Source organism: Erythrolamprus reginae, chromosome 3 (genome assembly GCF_031021105.1).
Source record: "Erythrolamprus reginae isolate rEryReg1 chromosome 3, rEryReg1.hap1, whole genome shotgun sequence".
NCBI lineage: Eukaryota > Metazoa > Chordata > Lepidosauria > Squamata > Dipsadidae > Erythrolamprus > Erythrolamprus reginae.
The window spans coordinates 134,446,959-134,460,811 of NC_091952.1; the positions used below are offsets into that span (position 1 = coordinate 134,446,959).

Genomic DNA, 13,853 nt, shown 5'->3' on the forward strand with positions numbered 1-13,853 from the left:
TTTATTTATTTATTTTGTCCAATACACAATAATACACAAGGTTATAGAGCAGTGTTTCCCAACTTTGGCAACTTGAAGTCCAGATATCTTCAAGTTGCCAAGGTTGGGAAACACTGTTATAGAGGATATATAGAAATAGGAGATATGGTGTTTATTTTATTTATTTATTTATTTATTTGTCCAAAACACAATACATATTGAAGAGAATAGACATGTAGTAATATATATAAAGAAAAGGATAGAAGAAAAGATATAAAAATAGAGGAGAAGATATATGAAAGAAAAGATAATATGAGATAAAGGAGAGACAATTGGACAGGGGACAAAAGGTGCACTTATGGAACCTGGAGAGGTCAATCGTGGATAGTCTAAGGGGAAAATGTTGGGGGTTGACACCACAAAGTCCGGTAATGAGTTCCAAGCTTCCACAGCTGGATTGTTAAAGTCATATTTGTTACAGTCAAGTTTGGAGCGGTTAACATTAAGTTTGAATCTGTTGCGTGCTCTTGTGTTGTTGCGGTTGAAGCTGAAGTAGTCATTGACACAGGATGTTGCAGCATACGATCTGGTGGGCAATACTTAGATTGTGTCATAGTTCTAAGCTTTCTAGGCCCAGGATTGAAAGTCTAGTCTTGTAAGGTATTCTGTTTCGAGTGGAGCAGTGAAGGGCTCTTCTGGTGAAGTAACTTTGGACATTTTCGAGGGTGTTGATGTCCGAGATGCGGTATGGATTCCAGACAGATGAGCTGTATTCAAGGATGGGTCTGGAGAATCAACCCTAATGTTTCTCTTTTAGTATCATGTATACAAATATTATTATGTCTTTGTATACCACCAATAGGTACTTGACAAAACAAACAAATAAATCGACGCCAACTCAGGAAAAAAATCTCCAAGGAGACAGCCTGGGAAATGTTAAAAGACTGGCGAGGGCGCAAGAAAAAAATTGGGTCAGTCAGACGTCTGACCAAAGCACTTGAATCAAGTTATTTAGGACTGCAATTAAAAATCGCTGTTAATTTAATTTTTTTGAACTAAACTTCCTTTTGGCCCACAAATAAACCAACCATGAAAGGGGCTAGTGCCTTTGCATCACGTTGGAGAAGGCGGGGAAGTGGCTTCCCCCTTTCTTAAAGGAAATCTTGAATGGATTGCACACGTTGATATGGACTAAGTGATGGGAAGCCGCTTGTTAGAAAGTCTTACTTGCAAACACCTTCCTTGGGTTTAATCCCACTGGCCTGCACTATTCTTTTTTTATTTATTTATTTTATTTATTGATTTTGTCCATTGCACAATGAGAGTTATATTGGGTATACTGTACATATAGTAAATATATAATGAAGGTTATAGAGGATATACTCATAGTAAAATACTGTACAGTATATCTAAGAAAGAAGAGAAGAGAAGAAATATGAATAAAATATATCAATGATAGAATAGAATAATTATAGGAAAGAAGAATGGTATAGGACAGTGTTTCCCAACTTTGGCAACTTGAAGATATTTGGACTTCAACTCCCAGAATTCGCTGGCTGGGGAATTTGGGAGTTGAAGTCCAGATATCTGGGAAACACTGGTATAGGAGATACTGTATTCTGTCTTTAAAAAAAATAGGGTGAGCAAAATTTAAGGCTGCAATCCGATTGGGAAAGAGCCTGAATGTCCGGAATGAAGATCCTCCCCTCCCCCCAAGTTAGCATCTAATAGGATCTGGTCCAAAGTTATTGACATTATCTAATTTTAACTCATTTTAGAGGCATTCTGAAATCAGAGACTTAAAGTCTCTTTGGAGTTAAGCTGCCGTACGGCCAGGAGTTGCGAAACAAAGAATCAAATTAAAACGGGAGAGAATTGCTATTGAGGTTGACGCGGCCTCGCGGGCAGTAAAATGAGAGCGGGCGGGCGCATGCTACTGCCCGGAGCGTGTCATGGCGACTTACGTGAGTGAGCTGGAGGTGGCCAAGAAAAACCTGAGCGAAGCTTTGGGAGAAAATGTGAAGCAGTAAGTGATTATCAGCGCCTTTCCCCCCCCCCCCCCCGCTTCCCGCCGTTTTTTCGTTTAAGCCTTTGGCCGTATTTTTGCAGCAGAGGCCTAGTTGGCATCGATCTCGATTTTCTCTTGCACCGGGTGTTTTGTAAGCTCTAGCTTAAATAGATGCCCAATCAGGTCCTTACTTTCCGTGTAAAAATCTACTGCCCTTTCTGAATAATATTTTTATAATACTATTTAATATTGAATAATATTAATTTTTCTTCAGAACCGGATAGGCCGGCCTTATTTCAACCCTGCTTAGCAATACAAATGTCCCTTAACCCCCCCCCCCCCCCCCCCCAATGAAATGTTGATTTGGGAGGATGAGAGATCCAGCTGCTCATAGGTGGTAGAAACTAGTCCTTAAGGAACAGCAATCCAAGGCTTTAGGCTTTCAGTTATTAAAGAGATCACAGCCATCATTTTAAGCCACTCTCAAGTGCTTCACAAATTCTCAAAGGTGATTTTTGTGCACCTTGATGGATAGTCATGCACACATTCATGTAAAATTTTTAAATAAAATTTATGTAGAACCACTGCCTAAAAGTTTCTGCACCCGTATTCACAGAAATATTTACTTAATTGTGTTAAACAGCAATTATACCCAGGAAGTAATTCAGCAACTTATTTCTGAATAGACATATAGGTCTCTAAAATACCATAAGTCTCTAATTTTCCTGCAATAATTTAATGCAACTTGATTTTTAGAGGTCAGGCCCAAATAAACCACTGTGGTTTTGTGCATATACAAAAATAAAGAAGCCAACTATTTGTAGCAGGCCAATATTTATTATTATTGTTGTTATTGTTGTTATATTTGATTTGTAAGCTGCCCCACTCTGGGCAGCTTACAACAAATAAAAACAACATTTAAAAAGAACAATATTAAGAATAATGCAATTGAGTACAAAATGAGACAAAAATAACATATATAGGTTTTTAAATTTTTTATTTATGTATTTATCAAAGGACACAATGGGAATACCACTCTGAGCCATCCTTCATACCCACAACCAGTATTAGGGAAATAGGCACTTGGGAAAACCAGTGTGGGGTAAGTGGATAGAAAGTCTGGACTTTTATATGTCAAACTTGAGAAATGATAGATTTCCTACTTCAGAAAAGGAGAAAGGGATCCAAAAGCTACATAACAGTCATGCATAGTAGATACCTGGGAAGATTTAAAATGAATTCTAAAGCAATTGAGGTAGATTTATCAAACTATATTTTAAAAGGTTATCTCAAGGAAATTCAGTGATTTCCTTGGTAGATTGTAGGGATTCTATGTGTGTAATGTAGGGGAAAGTGCGGAATTTAAGACCAGTTTGCAAAGTTGTGCTTGTCGCAGCATCCCTACAGTCACACGATTGCAATCCAGATACTCAGTTCGGGACTGGTGATTATTAAATCACAATTTATTTGTTTGTTTGTTTGTTTATTTATTTATTTATTTATTAATTAGATTTGTATGCCACCCGTCTCTGTAGACTCGGGACGGCTAACAACAGTAATAAAACAACATATAACAAATCTAATATTTAAAATAACTAAAAACCCTTATTAAAAACCAAACATACACACAAATATACCATGCATAAATTGTATAGGCCTGGGGGGAATGAATATCTCAATTCCCCTATGCCTGACAACAGGTGGGTTTTGAGGAGCTTACGAAAGGCAAGGAGGGTGGGGGCAATTCTGATCTCTGAGGGGGAGCTGATTCCAGAGGGTCGGGGCCACTACAGAGAAGGCTCTTCCCCTGGGTCCCCCCCAAACAACATTGTTTAGTCGACAGGACCCGGAAAGGCCAACTCTGTGAGACCTAACTGGTCGCTGGGATTCGTGTGGCAGAAGGCGGTCCCGGAGATATTCTGGTCCGATGCCATGAAGGGCTTTATAGGTCATAACCAACACTTTGAATTGTGACAGGAAACTGATCGGCAACCAATCAGACTGCGGAGTGTTGGTATAACATGGGCATACCTAGGGAAGCCCATGATTGCTCTTGCAGCTGCATTCTGCACGATCTGAAGTTTCCGAACACTCTTCAAAGGTAGCCCCATGTAGAGAGCGTTACAGTAGTCGAGCCTCAAGGTGTTGAGGGCATGAGTGACTGTGAGCAGTGAATCCCGGTCCAAATAGGGTTGCAACTGGTGCACCAGGCGAACCTGGGCAAACGCCCCCCTTGCCACAGCTGAAAGATGTTTCTCTAATGTGAGCTGTGGATCAAGGCGGACACCCAAGTTGCGGACCCTCTCTGAGGGGGTCAATGATTCCCCCCCCCCCAGGGTGATGGACGGACAGATGGAATTGTCCCTGGGAGGCAAAACCCACAGCCACTCCATCTTATCAGGGTTGAGTTTGAGTCTGTTGACACCCATCCAGATCCCAACAGCCTCCAGGCACCGGCCCATCACATCCACTGATTCGTTGACTGGACATGAGCTGCAATCATTGCTTCCCACAACCAAAGTCAAAAGTTACCCCAGCTTCTTCTTTTTCACCTGCCTATGCTGTGTACCCATGGCACCAGACCCATGGAACTGTCTGTGGCATCTGTGCATCTGCTCATGCTCCAAAGCCCCTGTCCATGGCACCCCTATGTAGCTGCTGGTCTGCTTGCCTGTGAGTGACTCCTGCCTCTTCCTGCTTAATGACTGAAATGGTACTCAGATTACAACAGAAACTGGGATTCCAGGATTGCTGTTGCTAAGTGATCCAGTCACACAACGTTATATTTTACAACTGCCTTGCTTAGCAACAGAAATTCTGGTCCCAGTTGCTGTGTACCCTGAAATTAACAATCTCAGTTTTAACACGGCATCTAATAAAAAAAATGAACATGTTAGTTTAATGTAGGCTGCAGAACATGACAATATGGTGGTTATATAACTGGCTCAGAAATCAAACACCATGCATTCTGTTAGTATTATGTACATAACTGGTTGGGTTTGGCAATGTATCTATCAATGTATGTTTAAATGAATTATAATGCTATAGCTTTAAGAGTTAGTGTTGAAGTTAGCCATAAGAGGGAGCCAGAAGCCTGCCCCCCCATCTGATTACTCTGCTATTTCTGGTTTGTCTGTGTGACTGTACTGTAGAACTGTGTGTTCAAATGATGGTTTAATATATTTTGTAAGTAAGGCTTATAGTATTGTTTAATGTATTGAGAAAGGCTTATAATATTGTATATGTATTGTGAGTATTGACTGATGTAATTATGTATGACTAGGATTGTTCTTGATTAAGCTATTTGCCAAAGTAAATAATATTTATACATGTAAAATATCTGGTTATATGAATTACTACTTGTATCTCTGGGCTATCAGCTAGATATCTGCCACCTCCATGTTTCCTCTGTGCATCCTTGGTAACTCAAGAGTCACTCTTCGTACTCCTTTACACTTAACACATTCTCATCAAATTGATCTGAGATATGGGGTAATATGTTGTACATTCAATCCTAACTTCTATATACGTCAATATTTTTAAATGATTTGGTGGGGATAGTGGGGGGATAGATGGATAGAATGCTTATTAGATTTGCAAATAATAAAATAGGATTAAATATTTGAATATCCTTGAAGTAGGAATAATTTTGAACAATCTTGACAAGTTAGAGAAATGGGTAAAAAAGTAACATTTAACAGAAACAATGGAAATTCCTTCATTTCAGAAACAACATTCTATGTATAGTAGTATAGAATATACAATCTCTGCAGGGGTGAAATTCTCTGGGTGTGGCTCGGTGGGTCAGGGAGGGTAAGGATACTGCAAAATCTCCATTCTCACCCCACTTTGGGGCCAGCCAGAGGTGGTATTTGCTGGTTCTCTGAACTACTCAAAATTTCCACTACCGTTTCTCTAGAACCTGCTGAATTTCAACCCTGAATCTCTGTCTTAATAATACAGTTCTTTTGAGAAAAAAAAATCTAGCAAAAGAATTTGATTGAAAACTGATTAAAATTTTAATATAGCTGCAAAAAAGGTAAATTAAATTTTAGAGTGAATTATAGAACATAATTTTAAAATTATAGTTCTACTTATGTTACCACCATTTGCTGTACACAGCCCAGAGACACCATGAAATCTTATTTTTGGGATACTAATTTGTCGCTTCCCATCTCTGCTTTGTATTTTTTCTTGGCAACTTAATTGCCAGTTTTACTGTATTTTGCTGTTTTATTTTGCTGTTTTCATTCAGTATGCAATGATATATCAATGCAATTTGCTATTATTTAAAATATATAATTTTAAAATTTTTATAAGGTAAAGCTGTGGTAAACGATAGTGATTTTTAAGAGTTGGAAAATTGCTGTCAAGTTCCTGATCTTTAGCTATCTTATAAAAATGGGAGTGAAGAAAACTATGTAGAAGGAGGAGAAAACAGTATAAGATAGTTATTGTCAGCAGATAGGGAAATATTTACTGGACAACCAGGTAGTCTTTTAACATTTTTTTGAAAGGCAGATTTGCATTACAAACTTTAACTGACTTAATTATCATAACCACTACCCTCTTCAATGAAAAAGTAGACTGCCACTGGAGGACAGTTTAATTTAAAGTTTGGAGCAAAAATTAAGATAGTAGAAAAAGGCATTCCCTAGTATACAGAATGATGAATTTTGATTATCAAAACTCCCAGCCCATGAATTGGATGGCCTCCCTTTTAACTTTTCCTTTCGCCTCTGCTTTATAAATCCCATTTCAAAGAATGCAGAGGGTTTATAATCATAAAACATCATTTATCTTCTTCCTTTTTTTCCTGACTAGCTCTACAGTTGTTTGAAAACCTATATGATTTACTTCACCTGTTTGTCTTGTCCAATAAACTTATTCTTACCCTGAACTAATGTTCAGTCATAATTAAAAGCAACCTGTTGCTTTTGGGGCCAATAACAGGGGAAACAAATATAAATATGAATCTTTCTTAATATTGGGCTTGCTGTCATTCATTTTACAATCAATATGAACAGAATAACTTTCCCTATAAGCTCTGGAAATATAGAGCTGAGATTCTGAAAAATTCCAAGTTGTGTATGCTCAGATAATACCTGATTTTTTCCATGTTTGAAATAGACAATAACATTTACTGCCAAGGGTAAAAGTAGAAAGAACATAACCTGCATTTTGTCACAGTGAAAAAAGCCTTTTTGTGAAGTAAACTTTGGTAATTTGTGAAGTAAACTCCAATAAACTATAACTGGAAGAAATTGTATGATAATATTGTGTTTACTTAAGATAGGTGGGGCAAACTGCACTCTACAAATTACCTTTGTACTGTCTTCTCTGGCTAAGATTTTATAGTCCTCTCTGGCTAACTGAAGGTGGGAAACAGATAAAACACATAGTGTGGGCGCTAACATAGATGTATCACTATAAAAAATTAGCAATAGCAATAAACCTAACCTTATAATATTTAATGTGGCCCACATTGTTCCTTAGCCCTCTCTACATTCTTGGCCATCAAAAGGTTACCCCATTCCTCACTTAGGACTGGATGAACTTGAGATTGAGATTCTGTTCATTGAATATTTTCTTGCAATTATAAGAATTCTGTAAAACTATAATAATCTCTCATAAAGCAACTAAAGAAGAAAAAATTAACTTTTAAAATCCATTATTGATAATTCATTATTGATATCTTACACAGGTACTGGGCTAATCTGAAACTATGGTTTAAGCAAAAGATCAGCAAAGAAGAGTTTGATCTGGAAGCTCGGAATCTCCTCACTCAAGACAATGGTATGAAAATAAACTCTGAATTGCTCACCTAGTTTTCTGAATTCTTCAGTTTCAAATGTCTAGGGATTAATTTAATGCTTTGAAATACAGTGGTACCTCAAGATACGAACCCCTCGTCTTACGAACAACCCGAGATACGAACCCGGGGTTGAGGAAATTTTTGCCTCTTCTTACGAACTTTTTTCGTCTTACGAACGCCAAACCCGAACTTCCGGGTTTGGCATTCCAGAGGCTACTGGGAAGCCCCGCAGCCCGGCTGTCACCTTTTAAAACAGCTGGGGGGCTTCCCAGCAGCCTCCCGAAGCCGAACCCGGAAGTTCGGGTTTGGCGTTCGACTTCGGAAGGCTGTTTAAAAGGTAACAGCCGGGCGGCGGCGGCGGCAGGTTGGGAGGCCGCTTTGGGTTTTTGGCTGGAGGTCCGGCGCTGGGGGAGGGAGTCAGGAAGGTCCTCCTGCTCCCCCCCCTCAGCGAAAAACACAAAGAGGGTCTGCCGCCGCATGACAGGCAGGGCGGAGCAGCGTGGAGCAGCGGGAGTCTGAAACCGCCAGCGGCTTCAGCTTCTCATTGCTCCGCGGGCGACCGCATTTGTATTTTTGGCTGGGGGGGGAAGCAGGAGGCGCAGGATCGGACCGGCAGCGGGCGCGGGGAGAGGCAGCAGGTCTGCATCCTGGGCGGGCGGCGGGCGAGGAGGCGCGACCGAGCGGACCCGGCTCAGGCTCTGGCTAGGACGGGGCGGGCAGCTTCTGCCCGAGTGCTCTTGGCCGGCGGGATTCAAAGTGCTGGGGTGAGGGGGTGTCCCGACAGCCCTACCCCCACCCCAGTGCTTCGCCTCCCGCTGGGCAAGAGCGCTCGAGTGGCAGCCCCCGCTCCCCCGGCACAAAGCTAACTCCGCCCCCTGGGCAGCCAGAAGGCTCCTTTGGGAAGGCGGCCGCAGGGGGAGGAGGTGGAGAGACTTTGAATCCCGCCGGCCAAGAGCACTCGAGCAGAAGCTTCTGCCAGACACGGGCGATGAGGGGGAAGCTTCTGCCCGAGTGCTCTTGGCCGGCGGGATTCAAAGTGCTGGGGTGGGGTGGGTGTCCCGACAGCCCCACCCCCCACCCCAGTGCTTCGCCTCCCGCTGGGCAAGAGCGCTCGGGTGGCAGCCCCCGCTCCCCCGGCACAAAGCTAACCCTGCCCCCTGGGCAGCCAGAAAGCTCCTTTGGGAAGGCGGCCGCAGGGGGAGGAGGTGGAGAGACAGGATAACTTTGCGCCGCTTCGGAGCCCATTTCTGTCGGGACATCTCCCACTCCAGCACTTTGAATCCCGCCGGCCAAGAGCACTTGGGCAGAAGCTTCTGCCAGACACGGGCGATGAGGGGGAAGCTTCTGCCCGAGTGCTCTTGGCCGGCGGGATTCAAAGTGCTGGGGTGGGGGTGTCCCGACAGCCCCCCACCCCACCCCAGTGCTTCGCCTCCCGCTGGGCAAGAGCGCTTGGGTGGCAGCTTCTGCCAGACACGGGCAATGAGCGGGACGAGCGGCGCGGAAGCTGATGGCTGTGGCAGCTGATGCAAGAGGCTTCCGCGCCGCTCGTCCCGCTCATTGCCCGTGTCTGGCAGAAGCTTCTGCCCGAGTGCTCTTGGCCGGCGAGATTCAAAGTGCTAGGGTGGGGGGGGGGGCTGTCGGGACACCTCCCACCCCAGCACTTTGAATCCCGCCGGCCAAGAGCACTCAGGCAGAAGCTTCTGCCAGACACGGGCGATGAGCGGGACGTCACTTCATTCCTCCACGTCACTTCGCCGCTTCGCCGCTCCTTGTGGCTGGGGGGGGGGGGGGGAGTTAGGAAGGTCCTACTTCTCCCCCCCCAGCCAAAAACTCAAAGCCTATCTCCTGCCGCACGGCTGTTTTAAAAGGTGACAGCCGAGCGGCAGCGGTTTTTTGCGGGGGGTTTTTGTTGTTGCACGGATTAATTGACTTTACATTGTTTCCTATGGGAAACAATGTTTCGTCTTACGAACCTTTCGTCTTACGAACCTCCCCCCGGCACCAATTAAGTTCGTATCTTAAGGTACCACTGTATAAATTTTGAAATACAGTAATACCTCATGATACGAACTTAATTGGTGCAAGGAGGAGGTTCGTAAGACGAAAGGTTCATAAGACGAAACATTGTTTCCCATAGGAAACAATGTAAAGTCAATTAATCCGTGCAACCAAAAAAACCCCCGCAAAAAAACGGCTTTCGGCGACTGCTAGGAAGCCGCGCGGCTGTTTTAAAAGGTGACAGCCGGCCTGGGGGGCTTCCCAGCACCCCCCCGAACCCGGGTTTGGGGTTCGGGGGGGTGCTGGAAAGCCCCCCAGGCCGGCTGCGACCTTTTAAAAGAGCCGCGCCGCTTCCCATCTGACTCCTGAAGCCGAATGGCAAAGCCGAACTTCCGCGTTCGGCTTCAGGAGACAGCTGGGAAGCGGGGCGGCTCTTTTAAAAGGTCGGAGCCAGCCTGGGGGGCTTCCCAGCACCCCCCCGAACCCCGAACCCAGGTTCGGGGGGGTGCTGGGAAGCCCCCCAGGCCGGCTGCGACCTTTTAAAAAAGCCGCGCCGCTTCCCAGCTGTCTCCTGAAGCCGAACGGCAAAGCCGAATTTCCGCGTTCGGCTTCAGGAGACAGCTGGGAAGCGGGGCGGCTCTTTTAAAAGGTCGCGGCCGGCCTGGGGGGCTTCCCAGCACCCCCCGAACCCTGAACCCGGGTTCGGGGGGGTGCTGGGAAGCCCCCCAGGCTGGCTCCGACCTTTTAAAAGAGCCGCGCCGCTTCCCAGCTGTCTCCTGAAGCCGAATGGCAAAGCCGAACTTCCACGTTCGGCTTCAGGAGACAGCTGGGAAGCGGCGCGGCTCTTTTAAAAGGTCACAGCCGGCCTGGGGGGCTTCCCAGCACCCCCCCGAACCTGGAAGTTCGGCAAAAGTTTGGGGTTCGGGGGGGGTGCTGGGAAGCCCCCCAGGCCGGCTGCGACCTTTTAAAACAGCCGCGCCACTTCCCAGGTGTCTCCAGAAGCCGAACGGCAAAGCCAAACTTCTGCGTTCGGCTTCGGGAGACAGCTGGGAAGCGGCGCGGCTGTTTTAAAAGGTGACAGCCGGGCTGGGGGGCTTCCCAGCAACCTCCCGAACCGAACCCGGGGTTCAGAAAAATTTTGCCTCTTCTTACGAACTTTGTTCGAGTTACGAACCGGCGTTCGGGAGGCTTCTGGGAAGCCCCGCCGCCGATTGTCACCTTTTAAAACAGCCGCGCGGCTTCCCAGCAGTCTCCGAACGCCGGTTCGTAACTCGAAAAAAGTTCGTAAGAAGAGGCAAAATTTTTCTGAACCCAAGGTTCGTATCACGAGTTGTTCGTAAGACGAGGGGTTCGTATCTTGAGGTACCACTGTATACATAAATGTATAGCATCTCAATATTTAGTTACGGTACTAAAAAGTGCACTGTGGGAACAATATCATATTTTTTAACCTTGAAGAGTTTATCATGCCTGTTAATATGCAATACTTACAAGAATTTACCATAGCAAAACTTATCCTTGAAGAACTTTTAGAGATAAAAGCTGAAAATGTTAAGTTGCTGAATTAGGAGCCTTATATTTAGTTTTGGACTTGAAAAATGCTATTACCGTATATGTTCTGTGCAAATTTATGAAGTTAATGCAAATGTATGTTTCCTAATAAAAATAATTGTCATAATTGTAATGCAAACCATGTCTTTTATTTTGGCAGTCCATTTTCACAATGACTTCTTGCTAGCTATTCTTACACGATGTCAAATCTTGGTTTCTGCACCAGGTAAGTCACTGAAAAAGTCTTTCACATATGGATTGAGAGACCTATAGTGTGTGTAACCTATGGTATTTCTACTGTTCATTTCATGCTATATTGGGGCACACTTTAAGAAGTTCATATTTATCTTTTAAAGATATTTCTTTTAAAGATACTGCTTTTTCACTTTTCAGAAACTGGTCAGTGAAAGTACTGTTGTTTTTTTACATTTTTGGATTTTAAGATGGAAATAGGAACAAACAATATTAAATTCTACCCACTTACCCATCGTTTTCTTAAAACAGAAATTTCAGGGTTTTTTTCAGATTTGGCTTGGCTCAGAGTGAGAATAGAAGCAGTTTCCATTCCAGATACCTCCCACTCTGATTTCCAGTTTCAGTTCCCCAAAATGTAAAGCTGGACCATAAAAATCTGATTGTCCCTTCTAGGAACATGAGCATGTCATTGGAAAGCTTTTTGTGACCTATGAAAAAAACTGAGTTGCAGTCCCTGACTCTTCCCAATTTTGTTATTTCTATAGTAAGAGTATATGGACCTTGTGAGCACAATCACTTAGGAGCACTACACATGGCACATCTGTTGCAATGAGTATCTTTAAATTACTGGCTTAATCTTACATTAAAGCAAAGGAACTGAACTTGAACAAGGATTGAATCCATAGAGGATATTCAGGTATGCTTGAATATCTTATTAGTAAGTTCAACAAGGTGAATATAATGGTCTTACAGTGGTACCTCTACCTAAAAACGCCTCTACTTAACTTTTCTAGATAAGAACTGGGTGTTCAAGATTTTTTTGCCTTTTCTTAAGAACCATTTTCTACTTAAGAACCCAAGCCCAGAAACATTTCCCAGGAAATTTGAGAGCGGCACAAAGGCTCGGCCAGTTTCCTGCCATTCCCCCTGGGTTTCTCTCTCTGGTGCAATGTATGGGAGGTGCATGCTCCTCCTCGCTGTCTCAGAGTCCCTCTTTTTTTTTAAGCTTTAAAGTTTTGGATTTTTTTGATTCCCCTCACCTCACTTTCTTCCTTTGGCAGCAACTGTCCTCCTCCTCTTCCTCCTCCTCTCACCCAAATTCCGAGCTTTTATTTCTTTCCTAATGAGTTTGCATGCATTATTGCCTTTTACATTGATTCCTATGGGAAAAATGGCTTCTACTTACAAACATTTCTACTTAAGAACCTGGTCATGGAATGAATTAAGTTCGTAAGTAGAGGTACCACTGTATTTCCTTGGATCTCCCAGAAACAAAGTGAAATGCTGAATAAACATATAGAAACATACAGTGGTGGCCAAAATGGTGGAAAACTTTTGGGAAAAGTGTATAGTATTTTTGAGGTTGGATAGCTAATACCACTGCTTGATTTTAGAGCAGTACTATAAAATTATATATCAATAGAAAGAAGATTTAATCAAGAATGTAATGCAATAACTTTAATGCAGGATTTGCTATTAGAATAGCAGTTATAAAGAGGAAAAGTGAAACATACAGAAAAAAAAAAGATATAAAAATGATCTTCATGTCAGATTATGCTTAATTTGTATGCCGCCCTGAGTCTTCGGAGAGGGGCGGCATACAAATCTAATAAATAATAATAATAATAATAATAATAATAAAAAAAAAATAGTTTGATAACCTTTAGTATGAATTACAGCCTTACAGTGTCTTCCCATGCAGTGAACCGTCTTTTAGTTTTGCAGCTTGTTATAATGTGAAACCAAGATTTAATGATTTCCTCTATTAACAGGATTTTTTTGCTGGGTCGCTTCTGACTAACAAGTTTCTTTAGTTGGTTCCGTAGATTTTCAGTTGGGTTAAGGTCTGGGGCTGGGATATTCCCAGACCATTCAAGAATGGAAGTTGATTATCTTGAAACCATTTTTTGCACATAGTAGCAACATCACATGAAGCTGAATCCTGTTGAAATGTAAATGCTTCATTGTCTTGGAAAAGGTCATGTGTGGTAAGCTTCAGTTTGGGCTCAAGTATTCCATTCATTTATTTTTGGCCATTTATATTCCCTTTTGATGTCAGACAACCCCAGATCATAACACTGACTGGGTGTTTCACGGTGCATGTAATGCAATCAGGATGCAAATCTTCCCTGATTCTTCTCCTTACATGTTTTATGCCATCACTACCAAACAGGGAGATCTTAGTCTTATCATTATTTAGAATGATAAGACTCTTGTTCCTCTGTCCAGGTAACATGAGCTGAGTCTTTTCAACCTTTGAGAGATAAAAGTGGCCTTTTTTATGGAATTCTAGATTTTAGGCCAAAT

General features: G+C 43.0%; 1 protein-coding gene across 4 annotated transcripts in view; it reads left to right on the top strand.

Moving 5' to 3' along the window:
* Positions 1–13,853, top strand: part of TADA1 (transcriptional adaptor 1) — a 38,334-nt gene that overhangs the window by 617 nt on the left and 23,864 nt on the right. For 2 of the 4 annotated variants that reach the window (XM_070746791.1, XM_070746792.1), the window contains exons 2-3: positions 7,692–7,783; positions 11,512–11,577. In XM_070746791.1, the coding sequence (XP_070602892.1) occupies positions 7,692–7,783; positions 11,512–11,577 (158 nt within the window). Of the gene's footprint in view, positions 1–1,633; positions 2,006–7,691; positions 7,784–11,511; positions 11,578–13,853 lie in introns of those variants that run through there. The other 2 variants (XM_070746790.1, XM_070746789.1) reach the window with 2 other exon arrangements.